This window comes from Hippichthys cyanospilos, chromosome 20 (assembly GCF_059441005.1).
Source record: "Hippichthys cyanospilos isolate Australia breed blue-spotted pipefish chromosome 20, RoL_Hcya_1.0, whole genome shotgun sequence".
NCBI lineage: Eukaryota > Metazoa > Chordata > Actinopteri > Syngnathiformes > Syngnathidae > Hippichthys > Hippichthys cyanospilos.
In genome coordinates, this window is record NC_142388.1 from 6,065,692 (window position 1) to 6,082,703 (window position 17,012).

A 17,012-nucleotide genomic window follows, 5' to 3' on the forward strand; every position below is an offset into this window, starting at 1 on the left:
GGACCTTTTTTTCAGAAATGGACAGAGTCATGATTATAGTCTGTCAAACTGTTTAATAGGCGTCACATGGAGGAAAATGGCTGCCACTGTTCAAACCCTCAGTCTCTCTCCTTGTGGGCACTAGAGGAAAAACATCCTCAAACACTGTCCAGCTCGAGCATGAATCAAGTATTAAAAAAAAAAAATCCTCATTATATGCACACCGTTCACACTAAAGAGGAGTTGTTAAGGTGGAAGTCAATTCAATTCACACGATAGGCCAGCGCACGTTCCTGCGGATTTACCTGAGCTCGGGAATGATGGCTGAACAAGAGCATTCGCCACCAGCCGTTAGATAAAAGCATCTCCTATATTATACCAAACGGTGCGTTAAGAAAAAATACACCTGAATTCTCTTTATGTACAACATGAATGGAAAAAAAAAGAGAAAAAAATCTGCATATTCAAGATTTATTTTAGTATTAGAGTTTCTGTATTAGAAATATCTATTATTTTTCTCCAAAAAGAGGCTCTTTTAAACTATTAATCCTCTCCATAAATCATTACCATACAATATTTACATATAATACAGAGCCTGTGTCAAGTGGAAAACCATATTAAAATAAACAATAGGTACAAAGGTTTTTAATTCTAATGAACACCCCCCCTCCCAAAAAAAAAAAAGCAAATCTGTCCTCCTTGGAACAACAAACTGTTAAGTGCAAGCATTGGTTTCCTAAATTTAAAAAAAAAAAGATTGCAGCATCCAACATAGGACACAACGGGCGCTGACAAGCCAAGTGCTTCCAAAATCTGTTCTGCGAGGAAAAAAAAAAAAAAACTCACACCAAGGAGGAAGGGCCGCTAAATTTGTGCAAATACACTTTGTGTGATTTAAGGAAGCAGAACCTCCGTAAGCAGAGGATATGCAGCCACTTGAAAAATATTGTTCCCTTTAAGAGGCCCAATACATAACATGAAGAGACGGGAGAACGCTCCAAGATTGCAGGCGTGATAACAGCCACCGTCCCACAGGCTGAACAGTGAAGCAGTCAGCCCTTCCTAGGAAAACCTTAAAGCTCCTCATCCTTCGTCAAATAGCACCCATTTCACTGCAGACTCAAGGCGCCGAGCGAGCGCATCTTGGTCAGGGCTATACTACCGTTCCGCTGGGGGAGTTGGCGGGGTTGTTTTGAGATGACAGAAGTCCCTGTGGAGAGATGCGTCACAGGCGTGAGAAGTGGCACGAAGCCGTCGTGGAATATTTAGACCTAGCCAGGCTTCCCTTGCTGGCAGGCTACCTACTTGACTCAACATGCTTTTATGTTTCATTGTTTTGGCAAAAAAGACAACCCAGTGAGATGATTTTCTTTTCTGCTCAACACATATTCCACAAATCTGATAATTACTAGATTAAGATTAGACACATGGAACACATTGTTAAGAAAACTTGGGGTTAAGACAGGAAATGGAAAAGCTAAAGCTAGCTGACTTCTGTTTTTTGTTTTTTTTTGTCTTTAGACTGGGGATGTTTTCAGACTTCTACAACCACTATTACAGCTGCACGATTATGGCCAAAATAATTATTTTGGGCAATATTGAAATCACGATTTTTAATAACGATTATTCATCATGTTTGGTCATCATGTCAATTTATTGCCCTTCTTTAAACAAACAGTATATAAACAAGGTTTCAAGGCTTGATACTAACAATTAATAATAATGAATTCAAATAAATAAAGTATATAATAATTAATGGCAAAAACCTGAAGAGTCAAGCAGGTCCTTTTTACAGCGGTACATTAGAATTTCGTCCCGTTACTCACCACTTTGCCGGGCCTGGCCCATGTGCAGACGAAGCCCTCCTGACAGGCCGTGACCAGACAGTCTTCCAGGAAGATCAAAACCGTCAGTCTTTCGTGGGCGATCTTCTTACACACCAACGGCTCCAGCAGCGGCACCTCCTCCATGCGCGGGCACAGCACCGTGCCCAGCGTCTTGGCCGTGTCACCCTTGGCTGCCGCAGACCGCGAAGCGCCCAGCTGGCTGAGCTTGTCGCCGCTCTTGCTGCCGATGTGCCCGGCGCTGTGCATGCGCTTGTGCTCCTTTTCCGGCCGCTCCTTGCGCGTCTCATGCAGCGACAGCGTGGCGAACTTGCCCACGCCGGCGGCGATCAGGGCGTTGTCCATGATGCCGCCGCCCTTGGCGGGAACGGCGGTGGCGGCCGCAGTGCTACTGCTGCTGCTGCTGCTGCCCGTGTAACTGTTGGGGGTGCTGCCGCCGCCGCCGCCGCCCGGGTTGGAGGATTGCGGCAAGCTGTTGGAGCGAGGAAGCGTCCCCGGGAGGGAGTTTGGCGTGTTGCCGCCGGTGCTGCTATCGCTAACATTGTCTTTGCCGTTGGTGCCGGAGGTGAAAATTGTGTTTGCGGCGGTAGCCGAGGGGCTGGTGGCATTCATGACGTTGGTGTGAGTCCTGGTGCGAGACAAAGGGAGGTGAGGGAAGAGTATGTCCTCGGTGAGGTCCCACAGACACAGCTGGGTGTCCTGGCCGACGGAGCCGAATCGGTACGTCACGCTGACAGGCCGACTGTCCGTAGAGTTCCGCTTGGAAAGGCGGGAATGGGTGCTGTTGGCCCTCTCCCTCCCGGCGCTAAAGTGAATATGCTCGTAAAAGTCTTCATCGCTTCCGCTGAATTCGGCGTGGGGTTCGCCGCCCGTGCCGTCCTCCACACTGGTGGTGCAGTGGTCGAACGCCACCACGCTCACCCACGACTTGTGACCGTGCCCCCGCGCGATCACCCGGCAGTCCGAAAAGGACCACACCGTAACCAGGTCGTCCTCGCCGCCCGCCACGATGTAGCGCCCGTCAGGGCTCCAGCACACGCATAACAAGCCGCCAAAGTAGCTTTTCATAGTGCCGTGCAGTTCGGCGGCGTCGAAGCCAAACACCCGCAGGTAGCCATCTTGGCTCGCGCACGCCAGGAACTTACCGTCGGGAGAGAAGGCAAACTCGTTGAGCGCACCCTCACCCACTGTCCACCTCAGTAATGGGTTGCGGCCCGACTTGCTCTTGCAGGTATGCACAGCATAGTTTTCGCCCTGTTTGAGGAGCTGGTAGTGGGGCGCCGCCGTGCCGCACGTGTTCTCCACATTGTACAGGTACATCGCACCGCTTGAATGGGCGACCAAGAAGAGGCTCTCAGAACCGGGGACCCATCTCACACACGTCACACGCGACTTGTCGATTAGTCTCTGAGGAGCGGAGGGAAAGGAGGAGTCGTCAACCGCTAGGCTTCTCAATAGTTGAACCATTAATTAAAACAAATTGACAATGTAGTAAAATGGAAGGCTGCAAAGTGGAGAACAAAAACATTATTTCAGTCCATCAGTAGGCCTTGGGAACTGTATATATAGGCTGGAAAAATTTAGGGCTTTGAATTATTGAATTTCTCTTGTGTACCCCATTGCACTCTTTTTTTTTTTTTTCTTTCAATGGCAATCGCAAACAACATTCGGGTGTATATCGCCTCCTACTGCACTCATCAACCAAGTGGCCCTCCATCCAACTTCTGGCCCAACAAGCCACAAACACCCCCCAAAAATGGTTAAGAGAAAATGGATCCCACGATGAGAAATCTTGCGGAGTTCCAATCTCTGGAGATCTCGCCGCAAGAGATCTCGGTCAATTCACAGTAATCAGACACACAAGGTTTTCATTGGACGATAACCCACCTCTTCATTGAAAAGCTTGCTCGTCTCCTTCTTGATGGGGTCGATGAGCTGCACCTGGCCCGCCGAGAAACCCACCAGCAGCGACACGCTCTCGGCTGTGGCTGTGAGGGGGTTGAAGTCGTGGCACGTGGGCTGCGTGCCTTTGTAGATCCTCTTGTCTACAGGCTTGCTCAGATCGGCAGCCTGAAAACCAGAACAAGTTTTGACTTATTCTAAAACATATAAAAGGTCTAATAAGGGTTTAATAAAATAATAAAAGGTTTAATAAAAGGTTTAATAAGCTTCGTCATCATTCCTAAGCCAAAAAAAACTGAACGACAAATATATTAGAGTGTTTCTCAGACCCACATAAGTGGGCAAAGGTTTTTGAATCTTGCAGCAAATGACGTGTCATGAACGCACTCTGACGTCACCACTGCATCCCACTCTATCGCAAATGATAGTGAACACCTGACTTTTACGCAATTACGTCATGTTTTCGTCTCATTCCTTCATGCACGTCAAATGTAAACAAACCTATTGCGGCATGGTGTTCACTCATAACTTGTGAACAAGTCTCACAGAGGGACAAACTCATTTGAAGTGTTCAACAACTGTGGCGATGATTTTAGCTGGCTATGCTAATTAGCGTCAAACATAGTTGGAAGCTACATGGCCTCGTCCGGACAATCTGCGACACACGACCCGCGGGTCGAACTGAGATGCCGAACCGGTGCGGCCGCTACCGGGCACGCGCGTTCACGGCGACAAACTGTCAATGTTATTTACCTTTCTCACACCTTTGTAGATATAGAAGTAGAGCTCCCGGCCCACATTGAAGCAGATCCTGTCGCCGTTGCCAGACTGGTCGTTGACGTTGACGAAGGAGACCCTGACGGGGTTGGAGCCCTGCGAGTTGAAGGGCACCCGGTTGGGGCGGCTGTATTCGGAGTGCGTGAGGAGTTTATAGACACCTTCCCGGGTGGTGAATTGGGTTTTAATCTCGTTCGTCTCCTTCCCTCCTCCCTCCGCCGCCATCTTGAAAGTCGCCGTTCATCCTTGTCCAAGGCCCCGGATGTTGCGGGCGGTGCATGTGCAAATCAGAAGGGTGGAAAGACCAGCGGTCATGCGCAGTGGGGGGTGGAGAGGGGCAATACTAGTCACGTGAGATAAAAAAATAAAATAAAATAAAGAATGAAAAATAAACATGGGGCAGGCGACAAAACAGATGTGCGTCAATTGTATCGATTTATATTGAATGCCAAGATTATTGTGCACAAACAAAAAAAGAGAATGGCCTGGACACTGCTGGACAGCCCGTGACGTCATGACACTATATGAATGTCTTGTCGGAATTTAAACTATTTTTTTTGTCATAATTTATTTTATTTAGATTTTAAATTCTTTTCAATCGCTGGCGTGGTTTGGGAGTTTGCTGAAGTTGTATAGCATTTTATTGTCAATGTTTTCGTCACGTTCTTTGTGTACTATTCATTGTATAAATAAAGGTTATTGGCGACAAAACAGTTACGAGATAAAAGGATGGCTGTCTTAAATATTTTTAAAAAATACTACAACTTATCTCGTTCGACATCTTCCCAAAATATCGTTTTACAAGGATTGCGACTGCATGATCCACCCACTGGTAGAATTTACTACTCCCTCCCAACTGCTACTATTTCGATTACATAATATGCAATATCTTGCAAGTATCATATACTACTAGAGGCGTGGCTGCCCATCACACTCATAAACTTGAATACATTTATGTATAAAGCAATATGTTTTTCTGGTCTTAATTTACAAGGTAACCCTATTTTCTTTGCTGTTGCTTTGCCTATGTCATTTCGTAGTCTACAGTTTTAAGTATTGCTTCGCTATCTATTTTGCAATCTGTGATCAATGGCACATTCATTCAAATCATAACTCAAGAGTCACAAAAATCTCCATTTTTTTCACAACGATGGGCATGGAAAGCTTGATAGTGTGTTTGATGAAATAAAAACACAACCGCAACTGCAACTTTTCTGGAGGCTATGAAAAAGACAGGATACAAAAATCTATAACATTAACACCGTAAATAAATGTAATTATTCCTGTCTCTTTGATGTAATGATTCATCCTATGTCAACGTAATGTATGATTTAACACAAAATTCTCATCTCAATGCAAGTGTTAGCCATGACATTTCAACACCAACCTGCTATGTCACCAAACAGGCCGGACTGGCTACAAAATTATTTTTTCACAATGTTGAGGAACAGGCACAACTGAAAATAATGCTATGATTCCTCTTCATGTGTTTTTCAATGTATTTTTTTAGTGTAATCTCCAACTAAGAGGCTCAATCCTCTCAAACTAGCAAGGCAAATTCCTTGTGTTCTCCTTGTGAAAATCAAGGTAGATCTGGCTGTATGTTTTTTGCAGACTGACGATTAGCTTTAAAATGGCTCACGTACTATATGTGAAAATGTGAGCTTTTAAAAAGTAGGTATCCGACCTATAGGCCTGTGTGGGTGTCAGCAGCTGATAGCAAATGCAATGCACAGCTGTGAGGCCTTGCAGGGCGGGTGGTGGACATGGGGGGGGGTCTAGCAGCCTAATGGCCAGCCGAGCTATCAGGAACGTTCTCGTCTTGACTGGCAGACACTGCTTGTGACTTTGCAGCCCTATAAGGGCACACCAATTTTAGGGCTCTGGTGTTTCACTCGCCACCCACTTCTACCGCCACCTCCCTCGACCCTCCCCATTAGTGAACGTATCTTCTGGAACCTTCTGAATGGGAACTTCGAGAAGCCCCCTGCGGTGTATAAAAAGAAACCGACTTGTCGTAGGAGTCTGCATCGAGTCCAAAGACTTTCACCGGAAGGAGCAACAACACAGCACTCAGATTCAGAACACTTCATAAAGTCGACAGATTTGACTGCCACAGATTTTATATTCAAGGTAAGACTGCAGACTGAAATACGATCACAGCGAAATAATTTTCATTCTATTTTACGGAGGGAAACATTAGATAAACAGATATTTCCTACTAGTTTGCACTGATTTATGAACGATATTTTATGTCAATGAATTTCAGTCTATTAGGACAGACCAGTGGAGTAGTGTACTACAAGTATTGAATTGATACTGAAGCATGGTCTGAGCACATGGCAAGCAGGGTGACCCTGAGCATGAGTGAAATGGAAGATACCATAGTAGAAGGAAAAAAGAGCAGGAGAACCTGATTTTACACCTTTGTACGGCAGTAAAGACTCTTTGCTGAAATAGACCCAATTTGAGTTTAAATCATCTCCCTTTCACATAGAGGTGTTAGGTAACCCATAGGGGGATGGTCAAAGGTGTTTGATTGACAGCTTGAACATGTGCTGTACCACCATAGCAGCTGCTAACCTTCAGCCCTAACTCATTTGAGCCACGTGGTGATCTTTATAATCAGAACAAATATTCAGATATTAAGATTTTTATGTTTTATTTGATGTAGCAGCAGTGTGGGTTTTCTATTAGCGCATTTGTGTCTCAGTTCCGTTTGAGTTTGAATCCTAACTCAAATCTTCCATTGTGGGCTTCACATGTTCTCCATGTGCTTGAGTGTACCATGTACCAGATTTCCACCCGGTACCCTGGTTTCCACCTACATTCCAAAAACATACATGTTGGGTTCATAGTTCATAGTCCTGAAGTAAAGAATTCTGAAAAAAAATAATACCAAAATTTCTCCAACAGATGCCCGAGAACGCTGCAAATGCCATGGAGGAGGAGACGGAGACCTTTGCCTTCCAGGCTGAGATTGCTCAATTGATGTCGCTGATCATCAACACCTTTTATTCCAACAAGGAGATCTTTCTCAGGGAGCTAATCTCAAACTCCTCTGACGTAAGGACAATAATCTTAAACGCAGACAGCACCACATCATTTTTACAAAATATTTTGCAACGCTTCCTTACATACCGATTGAGGTCAAGCACTTGTGCCTAAAGACAAACTGTGGCAGGGTTTTTACTTTTTTGACCTGGATTTGCTACCTCTGGACTTTACAGGCTCCACTTTACAGAGGGTCCCCAATTCACAACATTGTTCATTTCCTTCCATCATACTGTAGACTGGGAGCTGCTGTGATTTAGATCTCAAAAAGTACAAAGATACAAAAAGTGTTGCACTAGCTATAACAAATCCATTTATTGATGATGCACTTTCTTTAAACAGTTGTCGACATTCAAAGACAAAGATTTCAGAATCTTGGAGAATCTAAACATTAACTTTGTTCCATTTTACATGAAATAAACTAAATAATGATTTTTGATCATTAAACAAAAAGAACTGCTGAATACACTAACGTGAGTCTCTCTGGCAGGCCTTGGACAAAATCCGCTATGAGAGCTTGACAGATCCCAGCAGACTTGACTCCTGCAAGGACCTGAAGATCGAAATCAGACCAGACCTACATGCACGCACCCTTACCCTGGTCGACACGGGCATCGGCATGACCAAAGCTGACCTGATTAACAACCTGGGAACCATCGCCAAGTCCGGAACGAAGGCGTTCATGGAAGCCCTGCAGGCCGGAGCTGATATCTCCATGATTGGTCAGTTCGGTGTGGGCTTCTACTCAGCCTACCTTGTGGCAGAGAAGGTGACCGTCATCACTAAGCACAACGATGACGAGCAGTACGTTTGGGAGTCTGCGGCTGGGGGCTCATTCACTGTCCGCCCTGACACTGGTAAATTTAATTCCACATTATAACGCTCAATGCACTGACCCAGTGGTTAGCATGTAAACTGGGATAGGCTCCAGCTCGTCCACAATCCTTGTTCAGAGAGAATTGATTATCTCCATATTGCTGACTTTCAGGAGAGCCTATTGGTAGGGGCACAAAAGTGATCCTGCACCTCAAAGAAGACCAGACAGAATACTGCGAGGAGAAGCGCATCAAGGAAGTTGTGAAGAAACACTCTCAGTTCATTGGCTACCCCATTACACTTTACGTAAGAAAGTTTTATCATTGTTTAATTTTCCTGAATGGAACCAAAAGGGCCCTAAATCCAGCTTTTATTCTCTAGGTGGAGAAGACAAGAGAGAAGGAGGTGGACCTCGAGGCAGGGGAAAAGGAGGAGGATGTTGACAAAGACGCTGCAGAGAACAAGGACAAACCGGAGATCGAGGATGTCGGCTCCGATGAGGATGAAGACACCAAGGAGAGCAAAAACAAGAGAAAGAAGATGGTCAAGGAAAAGTACATGGACCAGGAGGAGTTGAACAAGACTAAACCCATCTGGACCCGCAATCCTGATGACATTACCAACGAAGAGTACGGCGAGTTCTACAAGAGTCTCACCAATGACTGGGAGGATCACCTGGCTGTCAAGGTAAATGACTACTGCAGATCTTTATCATTGGAACTGTGACAAAATCCATCTGAGTTTGTGGCCTTTTACTCCGGTTTGTCCGCAGCATTTCTCGGTGGAGGGCCAGCTGGAGTTCCGAGCGCTGCTTTTTGTACCCAGAAGAGCTGCATTTGACCTCTTTGAGAACAAGAAGAAAAGGAACAATATCAAGCTGTATGTGCGAAGGGTCTTCATCATGGACAACTGTGAAGAGCTAATTCCAGAGTATCTCAGTAAGTATCATTCCAAAGTTTCCTTGAAGTGATTTACTCTCTTTCGTCACCAATGAATTTGGCTTCCTTGTTTTGTCTTTAGACTTCATCAAGGGTGTGGTAGACTCTGAAGACCTGCCTCTAAATATCTCCAGAGAGATGCTGCAGCAGAGCAAAATCCTCAAGGTCATCCGCAAGAATCTGGTGAAGAAGTGCTTGGAACTCTTTACCGAACTTGCAGAAGACAAGGACAACTACAAGAAGTACTATGAGCAATTCTCAAAGAACATCAAGGTAGATTCATGTTGAACTCTGCATCCCTCAAATACTACAACAGATGATGTCACTAACCAACATTCACGTTTCAGCTTGGAATCCATGAGGATTCCCAGAACAGGAAGAAACTGTCAGAGCTGCTGCGATACTACACTTCTGTTTCTGGAGATGAAATGGTTTCTCTGAAAGACTACGTTTCACGCATGAAGGACAATCAGAAACACATCTACTACATTACAGGTTAGAATGAGTTCTCCTGCCGCTCTATTTGCTTACATTTGCAGACTTATTCAGCCTATAAAGCAAATTAACTCCAAACTCTTGAAACAGGTGAGACCAAAGACCAAGTAGCCAACTCCGCCTTTGTGGAGCGCCTCCGGAAGGCTGGCTTGGAGGTCGTCTACATGATCGAGCCCATTGATGAGTACTGTGTCCAGCAGCTGAAAGAGTATGATGGGAAGAACTTGGTCTCTGTCACCAAGGAAGGCCTTGAGCTACCCGAGGATGAGGATGACAAGAAGAAGCAGGAGGAACTCAAGACAAAGTTTGAGAACCTTTGCAAAATCATGAAGGACATCCTCGACAAGAAGATCGAAAAGGTTTGTATGAGGCTACATTGCGTGTTCATTATTGTGTTTTTGCCGCGACAATAACAAAATACGCTTTTCTTTGAAAGGTGACGGTCTCCAACCGCCTGGTCTCTTCACCCTGCTGCATTGTCACCAGCACCTACGGTTGGACAGCCAACATGGAGAGAATCATGAAGTCACAAGCCCTGAGGGACAACTCTACCATGGGCTACATGACTGCCAAGAAGCACCTGGAGATTAATCCTCTGCATCCCATTGTGGAGACCTTGAGGGTGAAGGCTGAGGCGGACAAGAATGACAAGGCGGTGAAGGACCTTGTCATCCTTCTGTTTGAGACTGCCCTGCTGTCTTCAGGATTCACCCTGGAGGACCCCCAGACGCACGCCAACCGCATCTACAGGATGATCAAGCTGGGTCTTGGTGAGTGTTTTTTTTCCATTTGGGAGTCATAAATGTTTTCTTATCTTATTTCGCTAAGTTTATCTTAACTTAGTTGAGTTTGTCTAAGCTTACTCATAAGAATTTGCTAGGAGACCCAATTTGCTTAAAAAAAAATTGCTCATATGAATGTATAATTTGCCAGGCATTGATGAAGACGACTCACCAGTAGAGGAACTCGCTCAGCCTGCTGAAGAAGACATGCCCGTGTTGGAGGGTGATGATGATACGTCAAGAATGGAGGAAGTCGACTAAACGATCAACCAGGCTCGCTTGCCTTTGTTGTACTATTTTTTGTAATTTATTTAGGTGTTTCTAAGCAGTGTCACCAAAATGTAGAAAAAGTCACTCAACAACTAAACAGCTCCAGTTCAGTTCCCACTGAGAGACAATGTGAATACGCGGCTGAAGGAATGTGTGTTTTGTTGGCGACTAGTCCTGGGTGTAGCCTGGATTTTGCCAACTGTCTGTTGGGATATGGGTGCAACTCCCCAGAATCCTGACAGTATCATCAATTTTCAGAAATGGATGAATGTTCATGCAGTTCATGAATCCATTCATTTTCTGTGCCACTTAACAGAAAAACAGGTGAACTGGAACCTATTCCTTTTCATCCAGGACTGGCTGCCGGACAATCACAGTAACCAATCAAACATCAATTCACACTTGGGAGTCAGACGTGCTTATCATTAAAGTCCTGTTTTTATCCAAACAAACAAGATGCAAACGCTGTTCACTTTTCTTTTGAACAGTGCTGATGAAACGTTTAGTCACTGGAATTATGTAGCTTGTTTCTTTTTGTAATTTCTTTTTTAAATGTAAGTCTTCAAATTTATAATAAAATCAATTGAGAAATACAAGAGGCATGCTTTCCTTGCCTTCTTTTATGCATGATCACTGCTTCATTTTGTTTTTGTTTTTCCAAGGTAATTACAAAGCAATCACAAAACCACTAAGCAATGTTTCCTAAATGTAACACGGTAGAACATTTTCCAATGTTCTGGCATGTTCCTGAACGCCGCTCAGTTAAGCAACACCGGCGACATTCTTCCCTTGTTTTGGTTTATGTGATTCATGTTGTCTTTTATGTCTTTAAGTTAATTACGCCACAAAGCAAGGTTTCCTAAATTTAACGCGTTAAAACATTATCCAATGTTCTGGAAAATTCATGAACGACGCATGGTTTTCGCATTCCGCCCCTTATGACGTTTCCGCTTCAATAGCTCCCGCCCCCTTATCCTGACTGACATCCCATTGGACCAATCAGCGTTCCATATTGACCGCCTGTATCGAGGAAGATTCCAGAGAGTTCTAGAAGCTGTGTGTTCTCGAACAAGCTGAGGAAAGGGTATATAACGAGCCTTGCAGCCCGGTCTTGTCATACTACTCTGCGCATTCTAACGTCGGAGATTACTCCCAAAAATAACAGAGCACAAAGGCACTAAAACCACAGAGGACCAAGGTAAGGGACCGAAGCACTTTTAATTATACACGCTTAATGGCTGTTATCGCTCGTTTATGGACCACTGATTCGTTTTATTTTATCGTGTAATAATGGTGTCTCGTGAAAAATAATCACGATTTTAAAATATTGAGTGGAATTTATTAAAGTGCTTTTAAATGCTACGTGTATGTATCGTTTTATGAGTAATATAAATCAAATCTTTGGTGATGTGAATTCAATTGACGCCATTAGCCACATTCACTTGGCATTTTTGTAAACGATTAGGATTGTCCTATTTTGCATCTGACAAAGCTGTTAGCTTTTAATTGCTAGTTGCTTGTGAAAGAGGACCACATGGCCTTTGGCAATGTACTTGCCACACTGATTAAGTGTAAAGCAAGATGTCACACAAAGCCTAGACATTTTAATTAAATAGTTATAAAGAATAATGTCATATAAAGCCTTTACATTCTAGCAGTCTAGGGACGGTCAGCGATAATCGTTAAATCTTCTAACAAGGCTTTGTCAATGAAACTGAGAGTACCTTCTAGAAACAAGTAGTTCCCCATTGATTCGCTAGGTGTCGTCGCCGAGTGCTCAAGATGACGTGCAAACAAACTGCGTACCACATACGACAGTAGTCATCGATTTACGACTGTTCAACCTTACGCAAGGCAAGACGTGGAACAAAGAAAAGCACGCCGAGTCCGAGTTGGAATTTAACGTCTTTATTGATTGCTTAAGCAAACTCCTACCGCTAGTATAAATATGAATTGTCATTTTTTTAAACACTATGTGACAATAAGTGCAGAAGTTCCCTCAAGATTACAATGGGGTTTTAACCTCTTACTCCCCAAAATTGATTTAAAAACTGGTTAATGCGGTCTGTGTCACCACCAGCTTTAGGAGGGTGCTAGAAAATACTAATAAATACTAAGCTGTACAAGTTTCAATTCATGAAGTTGCTGCAAAAATTTTTTGTCTGCTGTGCCATAGATGCCTGAGGACCATCCAATGGAGGAGACGGAAACCTTTGCGTTCCAAGCTGAGATTGCTCAGTTGATGTCCCTGATCATCAACACCTTCTATTCCAACAAAGAGATCTTCCTTAGGGAGCTCATCTCTAACTCTTCTGATGTAAGTTTTATAAAATGTAATTAATATGGAATCAGATTCTAAAAAAATAATTAATATGCATTCAGATGTGCTATCAGCCACTGTTTCAAAGATAGCATCAGGAATGCTATTGGTCAAATTATTTACTTAAAATATATTTATCTAGCTGTTGTGACGTATAATATGCTGACCAGCTACAAATTTGTCCACTAGATGGCAGGAACTAACAGTCTTTAGCATTCACACAAATGAGTAAATAGTTTCTTGGTCAACTAAATAGGCCCAGATTACACACTTTCTTTCAAGGTGAGATGAATGTTTCATCTATTTTTTCCCCCTCTTCAAGGCTTTGGACAAAATCCGCTATGAGAGCCTAACTGACCCCTCCCAGTTGGAGTCTGGCAAGGATCTGAAAATCGAAATCATTCCAAACAAAGCCGAGCGCACCCTCACTCTCTATGATACGGGTATCGGCATGACCAAGGCGGACCTGATCAACAACCTGGGCACAATCGCAAAGTCAGGCACCAAGGCCTTCATGGAGGCTCTGCAGGCTGGAGCTGACATCTCCATGATCGGTCAGTTTGGAGTGGGCTTCTACTCTGCTTACCTAGTAGCAGACAAGGTGACTGTCATCACCAAGCACAATGACGACGAGCAGTATGTGTGGGAGTCTGCTGCCGGAGGCTCGTTCACAGTCATGGCGGACAAGAGTAAGTACATTCGGTTACCTTAACGTGGTTCATTCACCGAAGGTTAATTCTAACCTGGATTGACCCGCCCCCCCCATCTTGTGATTTAGCTAATGAACCAATTGGCCGTGGAACCAAGGTTATTCTACACTTGAAGGAGGACCAGATGGAATATGTGGAAGAGCGGAGGATTAAAGAGATTGTGAAGAAGCACTCTCAGTTTATTGGCTACCCCATCACACTCTATGTAAGTAAAATAAAATATTGTTATCCTGAAATTGTAAATGTGTAAATCCCAAATGAAAATGGTGTGCTCAAGGACAGGCTAATTCCTGGAAAACTTCAAAAAATGTAATTGCTTACAGTCCTATCATGTGAACCTAATCATTTGTTTTCATTCAGGTTGAGAAGGAGCGAGATAAGGAAGTGAGTGATGATGAGGCAGAAGAAGAGGATGAGAAAAAAGAAAAAGAGAAAGACAAGGATGAGGATCAAGATGATGACCAGCCGGAGGTGGAGGACATTGGCGAGGATGATGAAGACCACGACAAGTCTTCTGACAAGAAAAAGAAGAAAAAGATCAAGGAGAAGTACATTGACCAAGAGGAGCTGAACAAGACCAAACCCCTGTGGACACGCAATGCTGATGACATCACAAACGAAGAGTATGGCGAGTTCTACAAGAGCCTAACTAATGACTGGGAGGAGCACCTGGCTGTCAAGGTTAGTTCAAGGAGCGTTACAATTGGCAGTCGAGTTGGTGACCAGAGTCCCCACGCTCTTACATTGTCAGTGCTGGCCTCTGGTAATATTGTCTGAATGAGCAATCAAAACCATTTTCTATTGTGACCAAGGAGAGTGGGCAGAACCAAAAACAGAATTCAAAGTAAAGTCAGAATTTGAACAAGTAAAATATTTTAGAAATATATCAAATCCAGTACGAAGCACTTGTACTAAATCACATTCCACCGAGTTGTTACACAGCAAGCTTGATAGGGAATTTGCCCAAAAACTAATAATAATTTTTTTTTATCAGCACTTCTCAGTGGAAGGCCAGCTGGAGTTCCGCGCCCTGTTGTTTGTGCCTCGCCGTGCTCCTTTTGATCTCTTTGAGAACAAGAAGAAAAAGAACAACATCAAGCTGTACGTGCGCAGGGTTTTCATCATGGACAATTGCGATGAGCTCATTCCAGAGTACCTCAGTGAGTGCACGCTTGCCACTGACCACCGTTAGCTCCAAAAATGAATGGCTCACATTTATGTCCTTGTTCAGACTTCATTAAGGGTGTGGTGGACTCAGAGGATCTCCCCCTGAACATCTCCAGAGAGATGCTGCAGCAAAGCAAGATCCTCAAGGTCATCCGCAAGAATCTGGTCAAGAAATGCCTGGAACTTTTCACAGAGCTTGCTGAAGACAAAGAAAACTACAAAAAGTGCTACGAGCAGTTTTCAAAGAACATCAAGGTTGGTTGTTGGCAAAGTCCGCAAACATCTATGGCTACAAACGTTGTTGCTAACATGCATTTATATTTTAGCTTGGCATCCACGAGGATTCACAAAACAGGAAGAAACTCTCAGAGCTGCTGCGTTACTACACATCCGCTTCTGGAGATGAGATGGTTTCTCTGAAGGACTATGTGACGCGCATGAAGGACAATCAGAAACACATCTACTACATCACAGGTGGGTGTTGCTCGTTTCTCCACCTTGACGAGCACTTAGATAATCAATTAGCTGTAGTCACAAAAAAATATATTGGTTTCAGGCGAGACCAAAGACCAGGTGGCCAATTCCGCTTTTGTGGAGCGCCTGCGCAAGGCTGGCTTGGAAGTCATCTACATGATTGAGCCCATTGACGAGTACTGCGTCCAGCAGTTGAAGGAGTTTGAGGGCAAAACCTTGGTGTCTGTTACCAAGGAGGGCCTTGAGCTACCTGAGGATGAGGAGGAGAAAAAGAAGCAGGAAGAGAAGAAGGCTCTCTTTGAAAACCTGTGCAAGATCATGAAAGACATCTTGGAGAAGAAAGTGGAGAAGGTAAGCATGAAGGGCTGTAGATATCAAAAAGCATTTCTAACGCTACTGGTAGTGACTGAATCCAAATGTTAAATGATATAGGTCTTGGCCAAAAGATCTAAATTCAAGTAATTCACCTAACATCAAAATTTTGAAGTGCAAAGCTTCTTCACAATTACCAAATGTTAAATGTTTTTGTTTCTTTCCATGAGTTGATCTCCAAACGTTTTAAATATTCGATCTTCTCCATAGGTAACAGTCTCCAACCGCCTGGTGTCATCTCCCTGCTGCATTGTGACCAGCACATATGGCTGGACAGCCAACATGGAGAGAATCATGAAGGCCCAGGCCCTGAGGGACAACTCCACCATGGGCTACATGGCCGCCAAGAAGCACCTGGAGATTAATCCGGAGCACCCCATCATTGGGAAGCTGCGGCAGAAGGCGGAGGCAGACAAGAACGACAAGTCCGTGAAGGACCTGGTCATCCTGCTTTTTGAGACTGCGCTACTGTCATCAGGCTTCACGCTGGACGACCCACAGACTCACTCCAATAGAATCTACAGGATGATTAAGCTTGGTCTTGGTAAGTAGTTAAACAATCTTCCTTACCTGCCCCCTAGTTCCCACCCCACAATTCACAATGACTTTTATTTTTTTTATTTTTAGGCATTGATGAAGATGAGCCAATTTCGGATGATACCACCGCTCCCGTTGAGGAGATGCCCCCACTCGAAGGTGATGATGACACTTCCAGGATGGAGGAAGTGGACTAAACTTCCATTCCCCCAGTTTAAGGTCTTCACTAAAAGTTGTCTGAGGTCACTGTTAATACTGGCATATTTCCCTTAATTTATCTTTTGCATCTCCCTTATGCAGTTCTGAATGTTTAAAACTTGTCACTTTTTCTATTTGTTTTGTATTGTATTTGTTGAAGCATTCCACGCGGTTTTGACTTGAACTGTAAATGACTGTGAGAAAGCTGTTGTAAAAAGTGATGGAAAACTAAACGTTTAACATAATAAAGACTTGTCTTTATTCCCATTGTTTAAAAATGGCTTTTTCTTGCTTCCGGTAAGCACATGTTGTTGTTAGTCAAATATAAGCATTGAAACAGGTGACTGAGCACTTCAAATTATCTGAACGTCAATGAC

The 17,012-nt window shown here is 44.0% G+C and overlaps 3 protein-coding genes across 4 annotated transcripts; 2 read left to right on the plus strand and 1 right to left on the minus strand.

Annotated features, from left to right (window-relative positions):
• Window positions 1–33: 33 nt before the first annotated feature.
• LOC148407082 (WD repeat-containing protein 20-like) lies at window positions 34–4,771 on the minus strand. Of its 2 annotated transcripts, none has more exons than XM_088403414.1 (4): window positions 4,479–4,771; window positions 3,711–3,893; window positions 1,806–3,230; window positions 34–1,189 (listed from the first exon to the last, which is right to left on the minus strand). In XM_088403414.1, exons 1-4 carry the CDS (start codon window positions 4,725–4,727, stop codon window positions 1,133–1,135), a joined length of 1,914 nt encoding a protein of 637 aa, XP_088259540.1. In that variant the 5' UTR covers window positions 4,728–4,771; the 3' UTR covers window positions 34–1,132. The 2 variants fall into 2 exon arrangements, with proteins under 2 accessions (XP_088259540.1, XP_088259541.1); XM_088403415.1 differs by having other exon boundaries at window positions 4,490–4,683.
• A 1,686-nt stretch (window positions 4,772–6,457) lies between these two features.
• Window positions 6,458–11,374, plus strand: LOC148407083 (heat shock protein HSP 90-alpha 1). The gene is made up of 11 exons (XM_088402793.1): window positions 6,458–6,635; window positions 7,419–7,568; window positions 8,047–8,413; window positions 8,545–8,678; window positions 8,754–9,059; window positions 9,145–9,310; window positions 9,393–9,583; window positions 9,658–9,805; window positions 9,896–10,164; window positions 10,242–10,575; window positions 10,739–11,374. Exons 2-11 carry the CDS (start codon window positions 7,419–7,421, stop codon window positions 10,846–10,848), a joined length of 2,175 nt encoding a protein of 724 aa, XP_088258919.1. The 5' UTR covers window positions 6,458–6,635; the 3' UTR covers window positions 10,849–11,374.
• Window positions 11,375–11,886: 512 nt separating this feature from the next.
• Window positions 11,887–16,896, plus strand: hsp90aa1.2 (heat shock protein 90, alpha (cytosolic), class A member 1, tandem duplicate 2). Its single transcript, XM_088403888.1, has 11 exons — window positions 11,887–12,055; window positions 13,034–13,174; window positions 13,500–13,866; window positions 13,956–14,092; window positions 14,248–14,568; window positions 14,882–15,047; window positions 15,119–15,309; window positions 15,381–15,528; window positions 15,611–15,879; window positions 16,111–16,444; window positions 16,528–16,896. The coding sequence occupies exons 2-11, from the start codon at window positions 13,034–13,036 to the stop codon at window positions 16,632–16,634; spliced, it is 2,181 nt and encodes a 726-aa protein (XP_088260014.1). The 5' UTR covers window positions 11,887–12,055; the 3' UTR covers window positions 16,635–16,896.
• The last annotated feature ends 116 nt before the right edge of the window (window positions 16,897–17,012 follow it).

Excerpts from the sequence above, each read along its gene's own strand:
- LOC148407083 (XM_088402793.1), top strand. The coding sequence starts at position 7,419 with ATGCCCGAGAACGCTGCAAATGCCATGGAGGAGGAGACGGAGACCTTT. Across the intron at positions 9,806-9,895 it reads ACACATCTACTACATTACAG|GTGAGACCAAAGACCAAGTA; the intron begins GTTAGAATGAGT and ends CTCTTGAAACAG. Across the intron at positions 10,576-10,738 it reads GATGATCAAGCTGGGTCTTG|GCATTGATGAAGACGACTCA; the intron begins GTGAGTGTTTTT and ends ATAATTTGCCAG.
- LOC148407082 (XM_088403414.1), bottom strand. The coding sequence starts at position 4,727 with ATGGCGGCGGAGGGAGGAGGGAAGGAGACGAACGAGATTAAAACCCAA. Across the intron at positions 3,231-3,710 it reads GCAAGCTTTTCAATGAAGAG|AGACTAATCGACAAGTCGCG; the intron begins GTGGGTTATCGT and ends TCCGCTCCTCAG. Across the intron at positions 1,190-1,805 it reads GGGCCAGGCCCGGCAAAGTG|GGACTTCTGTCATCTCAAAA; the intron begins GTGAGTAACGGG and ends ATCTCTCCACAG.
- hsp90aa1.2 (XM_088403888.1), top strand. The coding sequence starts at position 13,034 with ATGCCTGAGGACCATCCAATGGAGGAGACGGAAACCTTTGCGTTCCAA. Across the intron at positions 15,310-15,380 it reads AGTTTTCAAAGAACATCAAG|CTTGGCATCCACGAGGATTC; the intron begins GTTGGTTGTTGG and ends TTTATATTTTAG. Across the intron at positions 15,880-16,110 it reads TGGAGAAGAAAGTGGAGAAG|GTAACAGTCTCCAACCGCCT; the intron begins GTAAGCATGAAG and ends TCTTCTCCATAG.